At 39.0% G+C, this 25,640-nt stretch overlaps 1 protein-coding gene across 4 annotated transcripts in view; it reads right to left on the bottom strand.

Moving 5' to 3' along the window:
• The window catches only part of esr2b (estrogen receptor 2b), a 68,427-nt gene that overhangs the window by 39,686 nt on the left and 3,101 nt on the right, over positions 1–25,640 (bottom strand). For 2 of the 4 annotated variants that reach the window (XM_082517237.1, XM_082517236.1), the window contains exons 2-6: positions 23,065–23,112; positions 7,731–8,245; positions 2,090–2,286; positions 1,887–2,003; positions 987–1,343 (exon numbers count right to left, since the gene is read on the bottom strand). In XM_082517237.1, coding sequence (XP_082373363.1) covers positions 987–1,343; positions 1,887–2,003; positions 2,090–2,286; positions 7,731–8,161 — 1,102 coding nt within the window. In that variant the 5' untranslated portion in view covers positions 8,162–8,245; positions 23,065–23,112. The remainder of the gene's footprint in view (positions 1–986; positions 1,344–1,886; positions 2,004–2,089; positions 2,287–7,730; positions 8,246–23,064; positions 23,113–25,640) is intronic. The other 2 variants (XM_082517235.1, XM_082517234.1) reach the window with 1 other exon arrangement.

Raw genomic sequence — 25,640 nt, 5'->3', positions numbered from 1 at the left:
TCCCTGGATCTCAGTTATGGTTACCTTAGGTTTAGCTCTTTGGCTTTGTTATATGGCTTCCCTGTGTTCCATGTTATGTCCACTGTGATGTTTTGTACCATGTTTCAGGTTCCTATGTTCTGTCTCCCCAGTTGCTGTTAAGTTTGCGTGTTTTAGAATTCAGTCAGTGTGTTTCCTGTTTTACTTTGAAGGTCCATGCCTCATGTGAGTGTTTCTAGTTTTGCGTCTGTCTCGTCCAGCCTGATTACTCCCAGCTGTGCTCTCCTTCTGTGTTTCATTCCCTCGTTGTCCCTCTGTGTATTTAGGCTCTGTGTTTCTGTTTGTCAGTGTCGTAGTCTCCCTCATGCTGTGTGTGATTCTCCCTGTAGTTCCTGGTATACTTTATGTTTAGCTTTCCTAGTTTAGTTTAGTACTGTTTTTGTGTTTCACTTTTTGCCAGCATTAAAGCTGTGTTTTTGAGTTTACGTTTTGTCTCCGTGAGTTTGCGTTTGGGTCCTCTCCTGCCTGCCACACAGCCGAATCATGACAAATTCCCATATTTGAGGACAAATGGTAAATGGACTGGTTCTTATAGAGAGCTTTTCTACTCTATCTGAGCACTCTACACAAATAAATGCTTTCTATCTAAGATTCGCACAATCAACACGAGGTTAGTATCTTGCCCAAGAATAGACATGCAGGCTGGAGCAGACTGGGATTGACCCACCAACCTTCTGGTAGTAGGTGACCACCTGAGCGACAGCCACCCCAAACCCACTATAATAATCTCCATATTGCAAAAGATCACTACTGACAATTTCAGAATGGCAATTGAATCTTACAATATTGCAAAATAAAGAATGTAGAACATTTTTTAACACAAAATTCTTTGTAACAAAAAGAAAAAATGTATGACTGAGTAGAATTAAAGAAAAGAAAAACATTTACTTAGCAGTACTTGTGTGAAAGAGTTGCATACAGACTGAACTGAGTAGCTTGGATCTTACCAGGGATCTTCTTGGCCCAGCTGATCATGAGAACCAGTTCCTTGTCTGCCAGGTTGGTGAGGGTCATCATCATGCTGGTCTCAGTGAACGGCTTTTTCAGGTCCTCCATGAGGTAGATCTCTGGCGGCTCTGCCTCCATGATTCGGGAAATGAACTCCTCTGGGTTCATGGTTGAGTGATGCGTGTGATTTGAGTGAGTGTGGACAGAGGTGTCTTCAGGTGTCCCCAGGTGAAGATGCCGTTGACCCCGAGAACCCAGTCCAACCCTTACCAAACTCTGACCTGTCGTATCCCGAGGCTGGGGTCCACCGCGACGGTGTCGAGCACCACGAAAGCCACAACGTTCACGCCTCACCCCTGGTGAATGAAGACAACAGACAGTTGCCGAATTACCTGCAACTTCTTTACACTTCGTGTGAGAAAAAGCTTGTGCTTTATGCAATAGAAGGAAATATATATTTTTAACAATCTAATAAGAACAAAAAAAAACTGGATCTATCTGAGCATTAGCAGACACTATGACCAGTCTACTGATAAGAAGAGCAAAGGCATTTATAAACACAATGCTTCATATGTCAAAGAGCAATCCCAGCTGCAGTTTAACACACCAAGGTTAGCCCAGAATCACAGAGCAGGCAACAGAATGGAATGTGCTGATCATAAGAAACACTAAAGGCCCAAAGAAACACTATTACCTATTTACATGTGTCACAGAAATAATTAAAAGTATTTAGATGATTCTTACAGTCAGTGGAAGGAAGACTTGTCCTGCGTGCTTTTCAAAAAAGCTCAAAAGGTCTAATGAGCTCACAGACCTATTAACTGAGTCAATTTTAGCTCTGCTGTAAGACAAGAAATCATGAAATATCCCAATTCTAATGAAGATGAGTAAAAACCCACCGCACTTCATCATGCCCACTTCATAGCATTTACGTAGCCGGCAGGCTTGGCAGCTTTTACGCCGGTTCTTGTCAATAGTGCACTGATTTGTGGCAGGGCAAATGTAATCATTGTGTCCTAATAAAAGAAGAAAACACAGTAATGGATTATTTCAGCTGATGAGAAGAAAAATTGTGAGTAAATATAAAGTAAAAAGGTCATACCTTGAATGCTTCTCTTGAAAAAAGCCTTGCAGCCCTCGCAGGACCACACACCGTAGTGATAGCCGGAGGCGTAGTCGTGGCACACGGCGCAGAAGTGCATGTCGGCTTTCCCTAGCGCAGATGAGCACGATGAGGATTTCACTCCTTCCGCTCCTTCAGATTTCTTTCCCAGCAGCTTGTTACAGCTGATGATGGAGCTGCAGAGGGGAAGCGAAGAATCGTTGAAAGGGACAGCTTGACATTAGAAATTTTAGCCCGTCATTCACCTGTCATTAGCTGTCCAACAGGTACTGTGTTGCTGAAAATGTCTCCATAACAGCATTTAAGTCAACTGGAAAAATCGCATCACAGATAGTATTTATCGATGCAACACGATAAGTGCCATCATAACCATTAACTGCTCACATTAATCAACAAATATAGAGGAGAACTGAAGACACAAAAGAAACAGAAATTAATTTTATAATTAATAAAAAAATATTGCTATCATCTTTTAGCTTAATTGCTATTTTAAACACTGGTATCAGAATTTACTAGAATACGAACATACAATGAATTACTACACAACCAAGTGTAACATATTCCGCACATTTGTAACAGCCACCCTTCTGTGCAGACAGGAAGGGACGACGACCCACAGGAGCTTGTTTATCTGTTCTTATTTGGTGTCCATAGCAGGCGTCTAACTGGCTGTGGTTACAAGAGCAATGAACTTTAGTTACATATAGAACAATTATGATCTGTGAAATCTTTCTTTTTTATGGTGGCACTAGATTAGTCTCGTTTGGGTTCCCCCTTTCCGAGGGCTGTACAACAAAGGAGGTTAAAATAGTTCCCGAGTTATGTTAAGCTTAAATTCAGATTTGTCACCGTCACAGAGGTGGCTCGCTTTTAGCCGCGGTAACTTGGCCAAACACATGACCTGATCTGGAGAAGAGATTAGAGATCTGATTCAAAATCAGCTAGAAGTTGTGTGATGCAGAAAATGTGAAAAGTATTGCCACTTTTTTGGATATTTGTCACACTTGCATGTTTCACATTATTCAGTTATCTTTGTCTGTATTGGTTTTGTCTGTATTGGTCTGTAAAATGGTTTTTAAATGGCAATTTCATTTATTGAGGGAAGAAATCTAACCAAACCTCCCTAGTAAAAGTAATGAATGGAAAACAAAGTCCCATCTATCACTATAAAAAAGTTACAAAGCCATTTCTAGGACTTTGGGACTCCAGAGAACCACAATGAGACCCATTATCCACAAATGGAGAGAACTTGTAATGGTGGTCCAGATATGGCTGGCCTACCAAAATTACCTAAAAAATGCACAGACGAGTCATCCAGTAGTTCACAAAGCAACTCAGAACTGCAGTCCTTATTTGTCTCACTTAAGGCTAGTTTTCACGATTCAGCATCAAAAAAGAGGCTGGGCAAAAATGGCATCCATGAGTTCTAACGTCCTAGGACCTGGCGTCCACATATGTGGACATCACATTTTGGGTTATTTAGACCAAAATACTCAATTTTGCTCTGCAAGGGCTTGATATCCACTTATGAGGACATTATACTGCTACTGTTCTATCGAATGTTTAAACGAATATCCTCATTTGTGGCTCTCATTTTTCTTAGAAACAAAAATCAGGTAAAAAAAAAAAAATCTAGTATTCTTTGTTTTTATATTCATCGGGTCCCAATCAGCCCAAATATCAAAGAGAAATGAAAAATGCATGCCGTGGAAGAGTTCGGGTCTTAGAAGGTTAAGGCGAAACCCACAGTTGGACACTCCCCCGCCCTTATATTTGCCCAAATGTCATCTGGTGAGTGATGAGACAAAAGCTGAACTTTTTGGAATATTTGGAAGGTAAATTTGGCGTAAAATGAACACGAAAAATATACTGACAGTCAAACATGTTGGTCGTACTCTGATGGTTTGGGGCAGCTTTCTTGATTGGACCAGTTGCTGTAAGGGAGGGAACCATGAATTCTGCTCTACCATCATTGTGTCCTAAAGCTGAAGCACATTTGTAGCAGGACAACTGACAGGGACTAGAAAGACGAACCATATTTCTCTGATATTGGCTTCTCTTCTTTGAATGCAAAATTGACTTTAAAATACTTCTGCTCACATACAAGGGCTTGAATAATCAGGTGCACTCCTGTCTTTAAGACTTCATACTAACATATCAACCCAATAGCACACTTTGCTCTCAGACTGCAGGCTTACTTGTGGTTCCTGAACATTTAAGAGTAGAATGGTAGGCAAAGCCTTCAGCTTTCAGGCCCCTGTTTCTGTGAAACAAGTTCCCAGTTTGGAGTCTTCACTTTTAAGATGAGCCTTAAAACGTTTCGATAAAGCTTATAGATAGGAGTAGATTAGATGACCCTCAACCCTCCCTTAGTTAAACTGCAATAGGTCTAGGCTGCTGGAGGGATGTACTGTTTCTTCTTTACTTACCAGTTGTTGATTCTGTGTCTTTATCTATGACTTTGCATTGAATCATTAGCTGTTATTAATATCTACTCACTTCCATAGCTTGTCTTTTGTTCTGTTCCTTGCCTAACCACCAACTGGTCGCAGCAGATGGCTGCCCATCCCTGAGGGTGGTTCTGCCGGAGGTTTGTTCTTGTTAAAATGGAATTTATCTTTTTTTGGTCATAGGCGATTATTTGGAGTGGCCTAGTCAAAGTCTGGACTTAAATCCGATTGAGGCAGAATGTTAAACAGGCCAAGTTCAAAATTATGTGTGGCTGAATTAAAACAATTCTGCAAATAAGCAATGTGAAAGACTCACTGCCAGTTATTGCAAATGCTTAATTGCAGTTCTTCCCGCCAAGGGTGGCACAACCAGTTGAGAGGTTATGGGGGCAATTGCTTTTTTACATGGAGTTTTACATGAAATGTTTACTTTGCTTATCTTTGGCTAATATTAAAATTTGTTTCATGATCTGTGTGGCAAATAATACTATTTTTAGTGTCTAAAAATAGTATTAAATAGTATTAAAAATAGTAGCTCGTCAATAGCTTCAATGCTAACATGTTAAATGTAATGGACACTATTGCTCCCATTAAGGTGAAGGTTATCTCTGGAAGGAAAAAGTCTCCATGGAGAAACTCCACACTAGTGAAAAATGAAAAAAGAGAGTGTAGGAAAGCTGAGCGCAGATGGAGAAAAACAAACCTCCAGGTTCATTATGACATCTATAAAGAGAAACTTCACAATTATAATTTACAACTGAGGAGTGCAAGAAGGTCCTACTTCTCTGACATCATCACTAAAAACAGCCATAATGCTCGGGTCTTAGTTTCTACAGTTGACAGGCTAACAAACCCTCCTGTGTCAGTGGCAGCTGAACTTCATTCGACCATGGCCTGCAATGACTTTGCCAAATTCTTCACAGAAAAAATCCAAAAGATTAGACAAGCAATTGGTACATCAACAGCAGATCCAGACTATGTACTGTGTCCACCGAAAAACTGTTTAAACACCATAAAACAATTTCACCCTATTAACAGCAAAGACCTGGAGGACATCTTAGGTCAACTGAACTCCTCCTCCTGCTGTTAAGATGTCCTGCCAACACGTTTTTTCAAAAAGGTCTCAAAGACTTTGGAGTCAGACCTGTTACAGATCGTCAACTTTTCTTTAATATCAGGCGTGTTTCCAGAACCACTAAAAACTGCTGTAATAAAACCTTTACTGAAAAAGGACAATCTTGACAAGACACAAATGAACAACTACAGGCCGATCTCAAATCTCCCATTTTTAAGTAAGATCATTGAAAAAGCAGTTTCTCAACAGCTCAATTACTTCTTAAAACAGAATAACTGCTACGATGCCTTCCAGTCAGGTTTTAGACAGAACCACAGCACTGAAACCGCTCTGACCAAAGTGTTCAATGACATATGTCTGAATACAGACAGTGGAAAAATGTCAGTCTTAGTTTTACTGGATCTCAGTGCAGCATTTGATACAGTTGACCACAACATATTACTCAAACGACTGGAGAACTGGGCAGGTCTTTCAGGAACTGTACTAAACTGGTTCAAAACATACTTAGAAAACAGGAAATACTTTGTATCAATAGGTAACTTCACATCTGAGCAGACAAGTATCACATGTGGAGTTCCCCAAGGTTCCATCTTGGGACCCTTTCTGTTTAACATTTACATGCTCCCACTGGCACAGATTATAAAGAACAACAAAATAAACTATCACAGCTATGCAGATGACACACAAATATATATCACAATGTCACCAGGAGACCAAGGCCCTGTACAGGCTCTTGGTAAATGCATCGAGGAAATTAATGACTGGCTGTGCCACAATTTTCTCCAGCTAAACAAAAAGAAAACTGAGGTAATAGTCTTTGGCCCCAAAGAAAAACGATTACAGGTCACCAGAGAACTTCAATCTATACATCTAAAAACCACAAACCAGGCGAGAAATTTGGGTGTAGTGATGGATGCAGATCTAAACTTAGAAAAACACATTAAGACAATAACAAAATCAGCTTACTATCACCTCAAGAATATTTCAAGGATAAAAGATCTAATGTCTCAACAGGACCTGGAAAAACTAGTCCATGCATTCATCTTTAGTAGGCTTGACTACTGTAACAGCATCTTTACAGGTCTACCTAAAAAAAAGCAGTCAGACAACTACAGCTCATTCAGAACTCTGCTGCTCGAGTCCTCACTAAGACCAAAAAAGTGGACTACATCAGTCCAGCTCTGCCTGTCCGTCAGAGGATAGACTTTAAAGTTCTGATGCTGGTCTATAAAGCTCTGAATGGTCTGACCCAATATGAACCTTCCAGATCCCTCAGGTCATCTGGATCCGGTCTTTTATCAGTTCCCAGAGTCAGAACCAGACACGGAGAAGCTGCATTCAGCTTTTATGCCCCTTATATCTGGAACAAACTCCCAGAAAGCCTCAGATCAGCTGAAACACTCAGTTTATTTAAATCCAAATTGAAGACTCAGCTGTTCTCAGCTGCATTTGAATAAAGCACCAAATCCACACTTTTAAGCTTAAATTTCAAAACTTACATTTAACTACTGATTTTATCTACTGTTCTGATTTTATCTGTTTTGATTTTATATACTATTTTGTTTGTTTGTTTGTTTGTTTGTTTGTTTGTTTGTTTGTTTGTTAATTAGTTAATTAGTTTGTTTGCTTGTTTTAATCAATTTTAAATCATGCTTTTTATTTGTTTTTGTTTCTAATGTCTCTGTAAAGCACTTTGAATCACCTTGTTGTTGAATTGTGCTATACAAATAAACTTGCCTTGCCTTGCCTTGCCTTGCCTAAAATCTGTGCAAAGTATGGCAAGTTACCAATAAGATGCTTTTTTCTAAAGCAAAGATCTGGCTCTTGTCCAAAAGCACGCAATAGTAGCTTTCATTAATAGTTGCTGCTGCTAGCCGATATAATGCCAAGTCTTTTGCCAAAAACATGTCTGCCAGAGCTTCTAGAGCTCTGTTGTCTGTCTCTATGTGACCCCCTACACCCCAGCCCCCACCCTCAACCCTCACAAGGATAAGTAAAAGAGAATGAAAACTAGGTCTTTGAATGTTACTACCACTTAAGCTAAATTTAACTGACACAAGAATAGCTTTCATCAGTGCTTTCTCAGTAATCTTACCTGCTGGGGCTGATACTGTGAACTTTGGGATCCAACCAGGGTGCATGTGGGCTGGGTTCATTATAAACTAGAGGCTGAGTGCAGTGCAGAGTAAGTGAAGGTACATTGTGGTGAGTGTGAGAAGGCCAAAAGGCTGAGGGGCTGAGGGGAGGACACAGAGATGATGGACTGTCAGTGATGGGTGACCTGGTGTAGCTCAGCATGGAGGGGCTGTAGAAGGTCAAAGGTCCGTGCCCGTGGTTATAGTCATGGTTACTGTCTGTGTATGGAGAGGGAATGCAGATGGTGTGGCTGTCCATGCCCACAGGAGGGCTGTACATAGCAGGCAGAAGTCCTGGGGAGCTCACCCTCTCTGTGGCTTTACTGGAGTCCACCTCCTCAAGCTGAAGGAGGGGTAACGGGTTAGCATCCAGGGCAGGGGAGGAGGTCATGTCAGGGGAATATACTGTATTTGCTGTGAATGAATGATTTGATGCAGGTGGATATTCTATAGCATCTTCTCGAATGGCCGGGTCCTGTAGCAGAGAGGGAAGAAACACTATATTAAAATAATTAACTGCTGCAAATTCTGAGCAAATACCAATATTTACAATATCGACCATAGCAGATTTTCTTTTTATACCAAGGAATTTATTTTTTCAAATTATGTAGCTCAGAGCTTTTCAGTTCACCATCTTAGAACAAGTCCATATGTTCAGAATGCACTAACTCAGTCCCAGTTCCAAGACATCAAAATTATAGTTTTGCAGTCCAAAACTGACAAGACATAATCATCTAATTTGGCAAAAGGCAGACAACAGTTAACACGGTGAAAAAGGATGAGAAATAGGGAATGTTTTTAAAATTGAACCTAACTGGAGCGTGACCAAGACAGTAACTAGTCGTCTATTTTGTCAACTGCTTCAAGGATCTGTCACCAGGGTGGCTTGCCCACTTACCTAACATGCATGTGCCAGTTTGCAACACAAAGCCTCATTACTGTGAAGCATACAAGCAATGCACTAGAATTATTCCTTAAGAATACTTAATTTGTATAGCACTAAATCACAGTTGCCTCAAAGTGCTTTATATTGTACGGAAAGTACTCTATAATAATACAGAGAAATTCCAACAATCAGACCAGCCCCTGTGAGCAAGCACTTTGGTGACAGTGGGAAGGAAAAACTCAGTTTTAACAAGAAAACACCTCCAACACAACCTGGTTCTGGGAGGGGCAGCCATCTGCTGTGACTGTTTGGGGGTGAGGGGAGGAAAACAGGACAAAAACATGCTGTGAAAAAGAGCCAGGGAGGATAAGGGAGGATTGAGGGTCACCAGATCCAGCCCTAATTATAAGCTTTGCAAAAAGGAAAGTCTTAAAGCCTAATCTTAAAGAGAGGGTGTCTGTCTCCTGAATCCAAGCTGGGAGCTTGCTCTACAGAAGAGTGGCTTGATAGCTGAAGGATCTGCCTCCCATACTACTTTGAAATATCCTAAGAAACACGAGTAAGCCAACAATCTGAGACCTAAGTGCTGTATTGGGGTCATCGTCACTCTAAGACAGGGTGTTATCTGGCGTCGTGGAACGATAAAGCTGGGTATCCTCTACATAGCAGTGAAAATACATGCTATGCCTTGTAATTATACTGCCCAGGGTAAGGCTATATAGGAAGGATGTAATGTAAACAGAACTTGTCCTAACACAGAACCCTATTTAACTCTACAATTAACCAATTAACATATCCACTAAAGGGGTCAACATTCTTGACAACGCTCTTTTACGAAGAGCCATTTTTAGCCATTAGTCCTTTGGACATAAGGCTGAAACTTCTTGTTCTCTTGCTGCTGTTTGTGCCTGTCTCTACTAAAGACAAGTAGCTCAATCAGCTCAGTCACTCTCCAACTTTTCTTTCTCTTCTCAGGGGGTGTCGCTCTTTGTTATGTGGGCGTGTCGCTCCTTGTGGCATCCTCAGCACATGTTCCAGACATCTTAGGTGCTGTTTTTCAATGTGTTTTAGTGTTTCTTAAAAAATATTAGCTCATTTTAAATGTGATGCCAGAAACACATTTAGTGGTACTTAAAAAAATGTTTAAGAAACATTTAGCAGCTAATTAGCTTAACTGCAATCTGTGTGCAAGAAACAGGGCGCTTCTCTGAGCCTGGTTCTGCTGGAGGTTTCTTCCTGGTAAAAGGGAGTTTTTCCTTGCTCATATGGGGTCATATGATTGTTGGCATTGTTTGTTGGGGTTTTTTTGTATTATTGCAGGGTCTTTACCTTACAATATAACGTAAGGCAACTGTTACAGTGATTTGGCGTGATAAATAGTATTGAATAGAATTGCACTGAATTGAACTGACTTGAATGAAATTTAAAGTCAATATTGGATGCCTGTAAACTTTGGACCCTCAGTTGCAGTCTTGGTTGCGCCATTAAAAATCACTCCATGGTCTCAGGAACGCTTCCAGAAGTCACTGTCCAAGAACACCGTGAACTATGCTAGCAATAAATGCAGGTTAAAGCGCTATCATGCAAATTATAAGCCAAATGGGATCGAGAAATTAAACAGTAGCAAACTGTTCTGTGGTCAGACAAATTTTAATTTCTTTATGGAAAATATGGATACTCTGCCTCAATAATTCTGATGTGTTGTTGCCATCAAAATCTAAATCAGCCAATTGTTCTCTTAAAACGTCACATTTTCTCAGTTTAAATATTTAATGTTCTATTGTAAAATCATTGCATTCTGTTTTTATTTAGATTTCACACAGCACGCTGACAGATGATGCCACAGCTTCATTTACCATTTCAAATAATTTCAGTAACACCCTGTAGCTTTTAGATAAAATAGCATCCCTGGATGAATATACAGGACAAAAATTGGTTTTCAAAGAAATCAATTTCTAATGTAGTCAGCAAAATGTCTTTACATAGTCACACTGAAAACAATGAATAAAAGTAATAAATAGTGTAAGGATGTTAAAAATGTGCAGCTCACCAAAATAAAATGTTTGTGTCTGCACTTCCCTAAAACTCTACAACTGATATTGAATATGCATAGCTAACAAGAACCATGAACAAAACTAAGAAGACAACATTACTATTTCTATAATGAATGCACTGCATCTGAAACCTTAAAGCAGATGGGCTACAGCAGCAGAAGACCACGCTGGTTACCAAACCCATCATCTAAGAACAGGAAACTGAGGCTGCAATGCACACAGATCACCAAAATTGGAAGAAGATTGGAAAAAGGTTGCCTGGTCTAATTCATTCAGATGACAGGGTCCAAATTTGGCGTAAACTATGCATCAAAGGTTGACACTGAGTTCACTGTACTCAGACATCTCAGTCAAAGCATCTCAACATGAGGGCACTTTTATAATGTGGCAGAAGATGTAGTGGGAGATTCATGGACATCATGGATTTTTAACTGACAAATCTGCAGCAACTCAATGATTCAGTGATGTCAATCTGGACAAGAATCTCAGCAGAAAGGTTCCAACACCTCAGTGAAGCTAAGAGAGGATCCAGGCCCTTTGGTCTGCTGAGTGCGTTGCTCTCTGGTAATATTAGTCTGCAAACCTGGAGCAGACACTGGGTGCCTGCTGTGTTTGAAAGATAAAAACTAGACACATGTTTCATGACTAAGTGAAAAAAATTAGTCTGCTAAAGTTTTACTTTTAACCACTGCTCACTGGGACTCTAACGCTCTTACATGAGAAACACGAGATTCTGTTTTTTCTCGTTAGCGTGCAAAGAAAACAGTGGTTATCAAAAAAAGATGTTGTGGTGTAATTGGTTTAGATTGCACTACTCTGCCAAAATCACACAATACACAATAAGAAGGCCAAACGGTTACAGTATAATAACTCATACAACTATAATAACTCAAAGCAAAACACCCTGCACTAGTAGTTCAACTGCTATAGCAGTTGAACTACTAGTGCAGGGTGTTTTGCTTTGTTAGCTAACACCAACAACTGACATCTGTTAAATATTCCCACAGACTTTGTTACATGCTGCTTTTACTGAACATGTGTCTCTCTCTCTCTCACACACACGCGCGTGAACACACACAGTTTGTGGAGCCCAGTGAAATGATGTAACAGCTTACTTACTGTGCCGAAGGTGAAGAGACGAACCCAGTATTTATTAGCAGTGTGATTAAACTGTGAACATTTGTTCCAGAGACAGAATATAAAAGCACAAAATGATCTGCCTGTTTGACCTCACTTGGCTTGCAAAACTGTGCCAGCAAACTATGCCAGCAAAGCCATCCACTGGTTAATCAGTGCCAGAATCAACAGCTCAGCAGCTGGTACCTCTGCACAGTCAATCGCACACACCACGAATGACAAGTAGAAACATACAGCTGGCAGGTAAGGGGAGTGAGTACATCTAAGTACATTTGGAAACACTTTTTCAAGCCCTACGTGCATCATGAAGTCCTAGGTGAGCAAAGAATCTGAAGGTACAGTAGTGCCGTGGCTATGGAGATAGAGAAAAAGCAAAATATGGCAAAATTTAAGAAAAAGCTAAATATAATACAATGAATAACGCTTTGTGTTTCAGATCTCTGTGTTCTCTTATGTTTCTGTTTTTAATTTGTTTTAAACGCTGCTCTATTTTCCACTTCGTGGCCACAATCCATGGCCTGGATAGTAAACATAAAGCTACATTTCACTCGCTTCACAGTGTCAGCTGAGACCAAAAGTCATAATAACATGCAAATGTATCTTGGACAAAAGGATAAATTATAAAACACAAGAAAAACGTCGGCAGTTCAACGCTGTTACTGTGTACTAGTCAGTCAATGAACAGTCAATGTGTGTATAACGCAGGTCAGGTCAAAGTGGTCTTGAGCAAAAACAATGCACCCTGTATACGAACGTCACCTCTCACCTAATTCCCAGCCTGGGTCCTTCGAGGCCATCACATTCACTTCCATTCACAAAAAGTAAATACGTCCAAGAAATACAGCCTTTGATTTTAACTAGTGGGTTTCACTGAACCCAAGTGGACACCATGAGTTGAAACCTATAGCTCTTAAGTCAGGTCAGATGTCCATACATACAGACATCTGCCTTGCTGCAGGTAGATGGTTAAGATAAACAGAGACAGTAATTATGTATTTTCCATAATATGTTAGCATTATTTATCATTTAGCTTTTACCATCCAATTTTAGAAGTGCATGCAGGGCACTGTAAGTAATGTGTATGATGCTGAACATGATAATCACCTGATCTGACGAGAAGAAGCAAATATCTGCTCATCGCTGACATCAGATCCGAAGACAGCTTACACAGTAATTGAAGCTGCTGTTTTAAGCTTGGTATTTTGGTTCAAATACATTTCATAAATTTTTACTAGCGGTTTAAATCAGGAAATCTCTCTTAGCTGTACTGCCAAGGAGCAGAGATATGAAGCTATCCCATATGGAAAAGATATATATATAAATCTTATAAAGTTTGTTTCTGTCTTGTGTGAAACTTGTATGAAAAGCATACAAGAGTAAAAACAGATATAAGATCCCTTGAAAAATTATATAAATGACTTGTATGTTTTGGATACTTACTAAAACAATATATGAAAGTAATGAGAAAGTGGCCACTTTCATGAGTAAATCATATAAGCCTTATATGATTCACTATATGAAGTAGGCCACATCTTAAGCAAGTCTTTTATAAGTTTTTACTATTTCTTTTCCATATGGGATAGAACAGACGATAATGTGTGTTCTCTGACATCAGAATCACAATCAGGAATTTAATTATCCTTAAGGAAATTATGTAGGGATATGTTGCTAGCAGAGATGGGCAGTAACGCGTTACTGTAATCCGATTACTTTTTTCAAGTAATGAGAAAAGTAAGGGATTACTATTGCAAAAAAGTAATTCGATTACTGTTACTTTCCCGTAAGCACGCTGCGTTACTGCGTTACTAAACCGTGATTTTGTGAGTGTCTCATGACAATGACGTATGAGCTGCCAACGTCCGTGGCAGCAACAGATGTGTGCAGACCAATAATGGATAATATGGAGTGTGGGAGAGAGTACAACCATGCAGCGTTTAAAGCGTGGAAGTACTGAACTGACATTACTTTGAGTTTGATTCTGTAAAAAGTGACAAAAACATTAGTGTGCGCTGTACACTCACACACTGTGTGGGAAGAAAACTTCTTTCTACAGCAAAAAATTGAACTTCAAACCTGAGCAAGCACCTAGCACGCCGGCACGGGAATGTGAAATTCACAGAGAAACCCACAGATCCCCCAACTGACATGACTGCTGCGGCACTGGGCAAACCTCCACCGGCCCCACTCCTGCTAAACAGGTGACAACAGATTTAAGAGGAACAGGACCTAGTGCAGCTGAATCTTTGATTTTATTTATCCTTTGCTGTGTTTTCATTGCATCTATTTGAAAGAGTGAGTGTAAACACAAAAATTATTACATTTTATATGCTGGAATATGCAGAAAATAGGTTTAAATGTTAAACAAATTTCTTCAAGTCAAAGACTGTTGCATATAATTAAATTTTTGCTTGATGCAATGTGCATCAAGTTTAAAGATTAAAACTAATAAAACAAGCTTTAAATTTATTCAGTTTTATATGATGGATTATGCATAAAAAAATAGAATTGGGCTGAAAGGTCTGTTGCTTTATGTATTCAGGTTCTTTTTAAAAAATAAGTAACTAATTACTTTTGAAAATAAGTAATCACTAAAGTACTTACTTTCTTGGAAAAGTAATCAGTAATTAGTAACTAATAACTTTTTCAAGTAAATTGACCAACACTGGTTGTCAGGAGTGGAATGTACATGACATGTACATCTGGCAACTTTTTGCTAACACGGTGCCAAAATGTATTAGTCCTATGTGCTTTTGTGGGCTCGCTACTGAGTTCTTCTGCCCACTAGTGACCCAGAAATGACTTGAGTGTTGCTGTTGGGACTGCAGCTGGGTCATCTGCCTTCTGTCAACTGCAACTCCTCCTATGACTTAACTGCCTTGGAGGACAAACTCAGCATTGTAGGACATGTTTGCTGTTATAAAGTGATTTTGTGTTTTAGCACAAATATCCGCACATATTTTCACCAACACCAAGCAGCTTGATAGCACGTGCAGTACTTAAAGAACGTTTGGTGCTACTTGCAAGGAATTTTGAGAATTCTTTTGTTAGATTTGTAGTGCAGTTTACTCATATGCATAATTAAAGCGTTATTGCATCCATGAAATACGACTTGCAAGAGCTAAGCACGACCAGATCAAAGTTTATGGAACAAGCAGCAGGAATGGAAAAGAAAATTAAACTGCTACAGAGACCAAACAGAAGATTCACAATTATAGTAAAGCTAACTGCCAACACTCTGCCTGACATTTCACATCTGAATATTTTCTCAGACTTGCCAAATTTAAACACACTGCTGTGCTCTAATTGATTGCAACTCTTCAGTATTTCTCAAAAAAAAAAAAAAAAGCCAAATGTTCTAACTAAATGACTTCACACTTAATTTAAAAGACATAAAAAAAGAGTATAAACAACTCACTTAATTCCTAGAGCTGTGTGGCTCAACACTCAGGCTTTTACTATGAATAAAGCTCTTCTGTCAGAATGTTGCGCTCAAGTTTGAGCTTTGGACACACTGGTGCTCATGGCAGCTTTCCATGGTAAACCACCAGTCAGGCAACAAGGGGTCAAAGGACCCAGTGTTTAATTCCACTGCTTCCTTTCATTTACATATAATTAAGAACCGGGCTATTGAACAATCAGGACGGCTTTGCCTTTATTTTGCTCAAATTTTCATAAAAGCTAAAATTGTTAAAATGTTTTAGTCTTTTAAGAAGATGCTGGTCTTTTTCTACTTTTCACTCTTACTACTAAAACAGAAAAAAAGAGAAAACATTAAGTATCATAATTTTTTATCAGTCAAGTAATGAAGGCATTTTTTTAACATCTAGACCCTGTAGGACCAAACTTTAAGGGAAAAACACAGACTAAAAAAGATCTTTTTTAGTTAAGTGGTTACTCATAATATCAGTTGTTTTGGGTAGTAAAAACAGAAAATAAAAAGCATGATGTAGAAGTCTATATTCACCTAAATGGGCATCTTTTATTTAATACATGCGCATACGGCCGCTTGGTTAGAAACAACCTTTGACAAAACCAAAGTTTCCTTAATGCAAAATGAAAGAGGCAGAGGACAGTGACACCATGCATTGTCCGGTGAACTTAAAAGTTTGGGAGTGTGTCGCTGCTTCAAGCTTATTGTCACTGCATAACCAGCCAGTAAATCAGTTACATACCGTCTAAACTTTAAAGAGAAAAAATTCCCGAGTTAAAATAAACTTTTATAAATAAATACCCAGCTAAATGTTGCATATGGCACAGTTCATTCTAAAGCTCAATACTGGACTTCATTTTTGAAAAGGTGCAGCATGTAACCTAAACTCATCTACCAGCCTCCAAATATGGCCAAAGTCGGTTTATCCCCACCAACAAAAACATCTTTGTCGCAGAATCAAAAACCCCAAACACTTCTGACAATCTGTGAAAAGTAGGGGGTGCATTGCTGTTATACTTTAAACAAAAAAATCATGAAACCTGACCACAAATGGATTAAACTATGTCCTTCTTTAGGCAGTATATTAAAAACTTGTTTATTCCTCTTGTATAAAGAAGCTCCCCCTGTCAGAAAAAGGTTCCCAGCCAGTAACACATACCGGAACACAAAGGCTCCCGGCAAAACTATTAGGCAGCCTCTATCCCTCCATTCTCTCAATCCCACAAAGCCGACAAGGAGCTGCTGGAGGACGAGAGGCCCGCCGAATTAAAGAGGTTGACAGATTACATGCATGCAGGAGTAGCAGGAGGAAGTTTCTGCTTCTGGTTTGCAGAGAAGTCGAAACAGAGAGGCTACGGCAGAACGGACAGACTGATTACAGTGTCGGGATGTGGAGTCATTTTAGCTGTCACCTGTCACTGCTGCCACTCCATCTACCTGCCAGATGGGTTTGGCCCATTTACTGTAGCAGAGTTCTCCAGAGAAATATGCCATGTCCTGTGAAAGGCATTCCATTTTTCTTCTGAACCTTTTAAGCATCAAATTTAAGTGTAAAAGTAGCAAAAAATACCTCAGGGATGGTGTTAAATCAGTTAACACCAAGTGCTAAAATTTGATACGTGAGTATGTGATCATTTCAGAGACGTGCTTCATAGCTTAACTCGTGATTCTAAAGTGCCTGTAGTTAAACCTGTGACAAACTGAGGACCTGTCCAGGGTGTACCCTGGGATAGACTCCAGCCTCACCACGACCCGGAATGGGATAAGTGGAGGGAAATGGGAAATTGATGAACGGATTAGTACTGCGAGTACTAAGCTACAAAGCTGGGACAACTGGCCCATCTATGCTTACTGTGTCACAAGTCAGTAGTACATGACTAGACCTATAGGCTACATTTTTCTACTTAGACACAACGACGAGAGAGGATTTCACACCTGCTGTCCCAGCAAGGTTTATTTGCCAAAAACAGAAACAAGCAGGGGTAAAGAAAGTTGAGGATGATAGGAGCTGTTGCTGAACTCTCTGTAATTCTTTTGTTGTTGTTATTTTCATTAATTATTAGCCTCAAATAAATGTGAAGCTCAAGAGCAGGAAAAAAATTAAAAGTGGTGCAAAAAGTGGTGTTAAGTCTTTATAGCTAATTGCACCTTTATGGTTTTTCCTACTGTTATAAATTAATTATAAAAATCCTTATATCAAATAATTATTCACGATAACCTTGTCAGTGAGTTTACCACTTCCTGGAACTGCTAGCTATATTCACTGACCAATTATGTGACTTATTTCTGACTGTACCTTCAGTCAGACCATAAACAAACTCATTAGGAAATGACTTGGTCATTAGGTGGTTGCCAACATCTGGTGGCCTTAAGACGCAGGTTAAAGTATTCCTGCAGTGGCCTAATTTTTCCAACCAGGAAGCTACATCCATCGTTTTTGTCTATGAATCAGACAGTCAAAATAAATAACTGATCCTCTAATATTTATATTTTGTTGTTGCTTCCAGTGACACCTGTTCTCTCTAAATATAAGCCCAGAACATCAAGCATCATTTGGGCTCAAGGGAGAATTGCTACGCAACTAAAAAATTGTCCTGATCACAAGAAGAGAAGCTGGTGAAGCTGCTGGTTCCTGACCATCTAGAGGTGATCTTGACCTATTACTTGCCTAATAGGTTACCACCATAGAGTTTTTTGCCTAACAGAGAACAGTATCAAAATGCAGTACTGGGAAAGAGTATATAGATTTTAAGATAACGTACAGTATTGTGCCTTCAGCCAGCCCTCAAGGCTTGCACACTTTTTAGTCAAAATAGGAAATTTATTGAAATGTGACATACATGGAAATACAGTATATACGGCAAAAACAGACTTTGTGCAATTCTAACAAGCTTGAAAGTTAACATGTGGTATGATCACCTTTATTCTTCAACACAGCCTGAACCTTGGAGGAGCTTTCTTGACATTTCTTTAAGAAGTCTTCAGGAATAGTTCTCCAGGCTTCTTTAAGAACATTCCAAAGCTCTTCTTTGGATTTTTATTGCTGTCTGTTTTCTTTCAAGATGATCATAAACTGCTTTGATAACATTGAGGTCTGAGCTCTGAGGAGGCCTAGTCCCTGGCTGAGAGTGTTCAGTTGTGTGTTTTTCTATCCTGGTTTACTTATATTGTATTGGGAGTGTTCGAAATCATTGTCAAGCAGAAAAATGGAGTAGTTGACAATGAGATACTTTCCAAATGGTATTGTATGTCGAATCTGTGCTTTTGACTGTACTTTGTTGCATTCGCAGGTTCATATTTCCATCAGTCCGTAAATTCCATCAGGATCTCCAACACAACTAAAATCCAGCACCAAACCATGACACAGCCTACATCATGTTTTATAGATGACTACACTCAGTGACCTCTCTTGACCTCCACGGCGAGACAATCTGAGCAAAAACTTCAAAGTTCTGTTGCAAACGTTTGTTAGTCCAGTTCCCTTCCTTAAGAATGGCCTTCCATTGAGACAAGTTTTGATGAGACTTTGTAGAACAGTAGAAGGATCAACTGAAGGACCTGATGTATACTAGTGGTGCAACGGATCACGAATGATCCATAATCCGAACCGATCCCACTCCACGGTTCGGCACGCACATGATCCAAAGATTCGAAAAAGGAATCTGGTGGGTCTGTCAAGCGATAGTTATGGCCAGCGCTAGCGGTCCAAGTGGAGGAGTAGAGGAGTTTGCAGTATTTAAGCAGCCCTTTGCTGCCCAGTCCGCCCGGGCTAAAGCTATTACAAAAGCTACTGGGGTGTTTAGCTGCAGACGGGAGGCCGTATTCCGTTGTGCAAAACAAGGGGTTTAATCTATGATGAACGTGCTTGAGACACGCTATGATATCCCGCAAGATCGTTCCAAGCATGTATGAGCAGGAAAAGTTTAAAGTTATGGCTGAACTGTCCCAGTCATCTTCTGTTGCCCAACTACAAACGGGTGGACCTCCAGGGAAACGGAAAGCTACGGAGTGGTAGATACAAAGCCCTGTACTGCCCTATATTTTACCTTAATTTGTTTTTATATAATTGCGTGGAATGAGTCTTGAGTTGAGTATACCATAAGCAATTATAGTTGAGTTTTTTAAAAGGCAAAAATACTTAAATAAGTTAATAAGTAAATGTTAAAATTTTGTCACCATGAGATTTTTGAGCCGTTGCACCACTAACGTATACCATAAGCAATTATTAAACTCAGGCTTTCTTCCATAGTTTGCCTTTTGTCCTGTCTCTCTGCCCCTAATTCCATTGCAATAAGCCTAGGCTGCTGGGTTTCCCATGATGCAATGAACCATTCTTCTTCATGCTCCTCTTTTCACTCTCTATGTGTTTATACTCCCGTCTGCATTTAATCATTAGCTATTATTAATCTCTGGCTCTCTTCCGCAGCGTGTCTATTGTCCTGTTTCCTCCTCCCCAAACAGTCGTGGCTGCTCCTCCACGAGCCTGGTTTTGCAAGAGGTTGAGGTGACTGTTGTAATTTTGTGCTGTATAAAAAAAATAAATTGAAAATTGAATTGAAGTGAAGTGAACCTTGTGGCAACTAGGGATGGGTATCGTTTAGGTTTTATCCGATACCGGTGCCAAATCGGTACTTTTGAAACGGTGCCGGTGCTCAAACGGTGCTCAAACCGGTGCTTAAAGAATGGAGAACACAAAATTGGGCCAAAAACCTCTCATATTCAGCTGGTTTTTTGTAAAAAGATAACAATGTTAGCCTTTTCTGCAGCTATGGGGCATATATGGTATCACTCTTGGCTGGAAGCAGTGCTTAAACAATGGAAAAAATACAAACTTTGTCCAAAAACCTCTCATGTTTAGCTGTTTCCCTCTTTTTCTTTGGTCATTTTAGCCTTTTTGGCCAGGGTGAAGGGAGTATCTGCCATCAAACAAGAAGACAGCTGCATGTAGCTATGATGATGTTTGCTAGTTCACCTTACATGCATTAATGTAATAACGTGGTTAGCCTACTCAACGTAAATTACACACGAACAACATAAAGCTACTCACGCAGAGAAGAACGGCTGCTGCTGCCATCAAATACGGCGCATTTCTCGGCTTTAAAAAAAAAACAACGCTATGCGTCGTCAGGTGTTTCATCGGATTTGAGGTGTTACCTCCTTTGCACAGTATCACCTTAAAGCACTTGTTGCAGGCTGCTGAGTTTGCATATTTTGCTGTGAAGTACAGCCAGACTTTGACCGCTTCGCCTTGGGCATTTTTAATCTGTAGCTCTGCTCTAAAGGAACGTACGTACCTGGACCCGCCTACTATCCTCGGAAACGTAAAATGATTGGCTAGAAGTGTATCACAGCTCAGGAAAAAAAAGCACCAAAATAAAGCACCGAAATGTGCGCTGCTTTTCGGTCTGGTTACTACCGTTTATGATGGCACCGGACACCGGTACCCATCCCTAGTGGCAACAGTTGTGACTGCTATATAAATAAAATTGAATTGAGTTGAATTAAAGAGAATCCTTTTTTTCTTAAGGACATGATCTTCAGACACTATTCGTCTGCAGTAGATACAGTGCCTTGAAAAAGTATTCACAACCCTTAAACTTTTCCACATTTTGTCCTGTTACAACTACAAACTTAAATGTTATTTTAAATTTATACGACAGACCAACACAAAGTAGTGCATACTGTAATTGTAAAGTGGAAGTGATGTCATACATGATGCTCAAAATTCGTTATAAATAAAAGTCTGAAAAGTGTGAAGTGCGTTTGTATTCAGTCCTCCTGAGTCAAAACCATACCAAACCACCTGTCACTGCAGTTACCATGGGCATGTCTCTACCACCTTTGCACATTCAGACTTCAATTTTTGCCCATTCTTCTATGAACAATAGCTTCAGTTCAGTCAGATTGGATGGAGGGCATTTATGAACACCAATTTAAAAGGCTTGCCACAGATTCTTTTGCATTTTAACAGGGACATGTGAGTATACTGTGATTAAGGGGAACCCCCATCACAGTCTCAAGTCTTTTGCAGCCTCTAACATGACTTCTTACAGGATTGACCTGTATTTAGCACCATCCATCTTCCCATCAACTCTGACCAGCTATCCTGTTCCTGTTGAAAAAAGGCACCACTGCATCATGACGCTACCACCACCATGCTTCACAGTCGGGATGATGTATTCAAGCTGCCATTCTTCCATAAAAGCCAGATTTGTGGAGTACATAAGTAATAGTTGACTAGGTTCTCCCAGTTGAGCTCAAAATCACCTCGTTTGTGGAAAGATTCCATTTGATGCCAGTCAAACTCTGTTTATCTATCTAAAAATAGAAATGAGAATAAATTATACGGTTTTATTGCTGGCTGGTAGCAAAAGACTGCAAAAGATACAGTTTTGAATTGGCTCCTTGCTAAGCCATCTGTTATGTGTACACACAATGCTGGTTCATCCCTTGAGACAGGTGCCTTTCATGATTATTCCTCTAAAAATAGTCAGCTACAAGGATTGGCCTGTAAATGAGTGGAAAAGCAGCCAATGCCCAAAGAAAAACTTGAAAGACCTTCAGAAAGCCTGGAGAACTACAGCTCAAAACCACTTTTTTTGTTTTAAATCTCAAGTCTGGTTCCTTGGGAGCAAAAAATAGAGAAATTACATGTGGGTCAAGACTTTTGCACAGCACTTTACACTTTGACATACATTTTAAACTGATTTACAGAGGCCACGATGACAGACAGAAGTTATTTTCCATGAGCAAGAACTGAGTCTGGTAACCTATCAAAGGTATTCACTGCAGTATCATTTTACAACTTTAGTTTCTGACGAGTCTTCACAAAATTGAGAAATAAAGGTCACTAGAGGCAAAATTTGGTTAAGAAAGTAACTAAGTAGATGAATAAGATCTAGTGAGTGGGCAATCTGCATAATTTGGCTAATTTGAACATGTAAAATAATTTACAAATGTGCATTTCCTAACCTGAGCAAACAGTGATCATTTAATGCAAAAATGTTTAATATCAACCTAACAAATATAATCTTTTTCACTTTAAAAATGTAGTACGTGTGAACGAAACCCCTGATATGCATGGATCATGTCACATGTGCACACAGGGTATCGGTAATTGTAAGCTGAATTCAAAAGCTACCAGAAAACATCTAAGAGACCGGTGCATTCATGCATTACCCTAAATGACACTGACTTGTTTTTTTTAAATAAAGTGGTTAGCTCATGGCCTCTTGATTAAAAAGCAAAGAGAAAATCAACAAACTATCTATAGTATTCAGTTTGTGTTAACATATGATTATGGTTACATGATTTTAAACAAGTTTATCTGCTAATAGTGGACAAGTTATCCTGTTAACATGTACAAGTGTATCTGCTAAGCAAACAAACAGGCGGTACACAGAAAAAATAGGGCTATCCTGGTGGATCATCTTCTGAAGTAAGTATATGCTAACTAGCCTCTTTGAAAAAATATATATATTTACATAGTAGAGGACAGTTATGTGCCTCTGATACTCATTCATTCATCCTCTGATAATAGAAAATTACCATAAATAAAGTTGGTTGCCAATATTTAAGTCTGGTCTACAGTTTTGTGTAAAAGTATTTGCGTTTTTGTTACACAAATTGTAATACAACACAAAGAAAACTCAAGTAAATACACACCTGACTCTATATGGAAAAGTAACTGATTCCTAAACTGGATAACTGGTTTATCCAGGAGCAATCACCTGATTTGTGGAGCAGAAATAACTTAAAAACTAACACATCAAAGAAGCCCCACTCACCTGCTGGCCACATCTTTTACTTGCAAGGGGCAGCCAATCAGGAGAAAGCTGGCATAAAAGGGAGAGGAATGAAATAGCATTGAGAGGGCTACATCAGTGCTCATCTTAATTACATGAGGATTATTTGCAGTTGTGAATCATGCAAAACTAGTAGAATCAAATAATAAAAATATAGAAAATCAGAAATGAGCGCAATAGGGCCCCTTCCACTTTAACATTGTGTCCACTGTATAGTCTTTAGAGGCAACACAAAAGAATATAAATGGCAGCTGTTTAACTGTATAAACTAAAAGATATTTCTGAACATCAGGGTCACTGATCTCCAACGTAATGGATAGTCAAAGTAGCTAAGGACGCTGATAATTGGCTGGAAATGTAAGATAATTTTAGAAAACACTGTGAAGTTCTCTTTTTAATTAAGCAAAACTGCACATGGATGTATCCATGTGATTAAAATATCTGAGATAACATTACCAATAACTTTTCTGATTACATTTACCACACAAATTCAACGGAAATCATTACAAATGTGAACTGTGAAAATAATGCAGCACTCAGCAGCACCAGTAACAGCACAATAAGTCATAAACGCACGCACCAGTGCATGACCATAAGTCATCAGATACACCTACTCCAAGTCAGGTTGTCAAAAAACATCAACACTCAGATACAAATATATGTATTAAAGAGTCAGACAGAGAGTCCAGAGTGACAAGAACCAATCCGAGCAAACTGAATTAAATCCACAGCGGAGCCGAATGAGACAGTTTCAGGCGTCAGCAGCTGTTTGTAGCCTGAACTGCAAAGTGAAGGAGAGCAGTTTTGAACTTTAGATGCCGGCTGCAGGCAAATACGCCCAAGATGATAAACTTTAACAATAATAATATAACAACAATAATTTATTCAAACGTGCTACTTGTTTTGTGGCAGCCAGTCTTTCTTTCTTTCAAAGTCAGCACTCTGTGTTTAATATCTTTGTTTAATTTTTGTTTTTATACCACACTTTACCCAAAGTTTATAAGGCTTCCATAACACTCTTCTTCTATAGTAATGAAATTATTTAGATGTATTAAGATAAGATAAGATAAGATAACCTTTATTAGTCCCACACGTGGGAAATTTGTTTTGTCACAGCAGGAAGTGGACAGTGCAAAAGTTATGAGGCAAAAATTAGAATACAATAAGAATAAATACAGTACACAACTGTACAGAATAGAATAAAATAAAATACTATATACAGTAGAATAAAATAAAATAAATATACAATAAGATAAAAATAGAATACAAATACAAATACTATATACAACTGAGTAAAAATACAACGATGACAGAAAGGATTATTGCACTTAGTATTATTGCATATGTATGGATGTGTGTGCTTGATCAGTTAAAGTCTTTATTATGGAGTCTGACAGCAGTGGGGAGGAAAGACCTGTGATGTTTGTTGAATCCTTTGTATACCAGTGTTTTTAAAATATATTTTACCTTCACAGGGCATAAAGGAATGATCTAAATAATTGATAAAATGAAAAAAAATCTCTTAAATTTATTATACTTATTTTGTTAAATGTAAATGGGAAGCAGCTAAAAATTAACAACTAGTAAACTAACAACTAACAAGTTAACCTTTTCAAAATATGGATTCTTTACCATTACTTTGATTGTTGCAGAATTAGGTCAAACTTTTTACCTGAGGTACCGACATCTAACAAAACCCATTCATTGTGTTCAGTGCCATTTTAAGGTGCCAAATTGCTTCTAATAACGGTAACACATACATTTCCACCAAAAATCAGCAAAGCTACTTAAAGTCTGTTGTTTCAGTTAAACGATGCTGTTCAACCTGGAAATCTCAGCTAAACTCTGTGCACCAGTTATAAATGTGCCAATGATGAGGAGGTTTACTGACACAGTGGCGCTGTGCTTCGTTTCGAAGCAGTCAGCTTTCTCTTTTTTGGGATGGAATCACACTATGATTCACAATTTTCCCCACAGATTTAGTTGAAGTCAGGTAATCACATGAGTGGTTTTTCATATGGTTGCCTGGATACAATGCTGGTCACTTCAACTAAATGCTAAAAGGGCCAACTCACAAATCTGTGCAACCTGCTTTTGCTTTGATTTCTATTCAAGTTCTAACTGGAAGTGACAACTCGCATGGCTCATATGATGGGAGAACTGTGCTATTCCTGGCTGCTAAGATTTTTTTTTCATGGAAAGCAGATTATGAGCCAAATTAAGATAATCTGTAATATAAGATCATCAAATAATCCACCTTTTCAAGATGTAGTTTAGCTGGATGCATTTGAAATCCTGGGCGAGCTATAAAAATTCTAAATGGCAAATCAACAATTCCTGTAAGTTTCCACCTATAAAATATATTAAATAATAAATACATTTAAAACAATCTGCACCCACACACACACACACACACACACACATGCAGGTTTATATCCACCAGTACTGTTCTTTAGTCTGAAATATATCTCAAAGCATGTCATCAAACATTCATCAAAGCTAAAATGTGCCAAAATAGATGGCGAAAAAAGAGAAAACAAGAAAAAAATAACCCTAAA

This window comes from Aulonocara stuartgranti, assembly GCF_965226115.1.
Source record: "Aulonocara stuartgranti genome assembly, chromosome: 19".
NCBI lineage: Eukaryota > Metazoa > Chordata > Actinopteri > Cichliformes > Cichlidae > Aulonocara > Aulonocara stuartgranti.
Note: the sequence above shows the minus strand (reverse complement) of the source record. Positions and strands in the feature narration are given on the sequence as shown.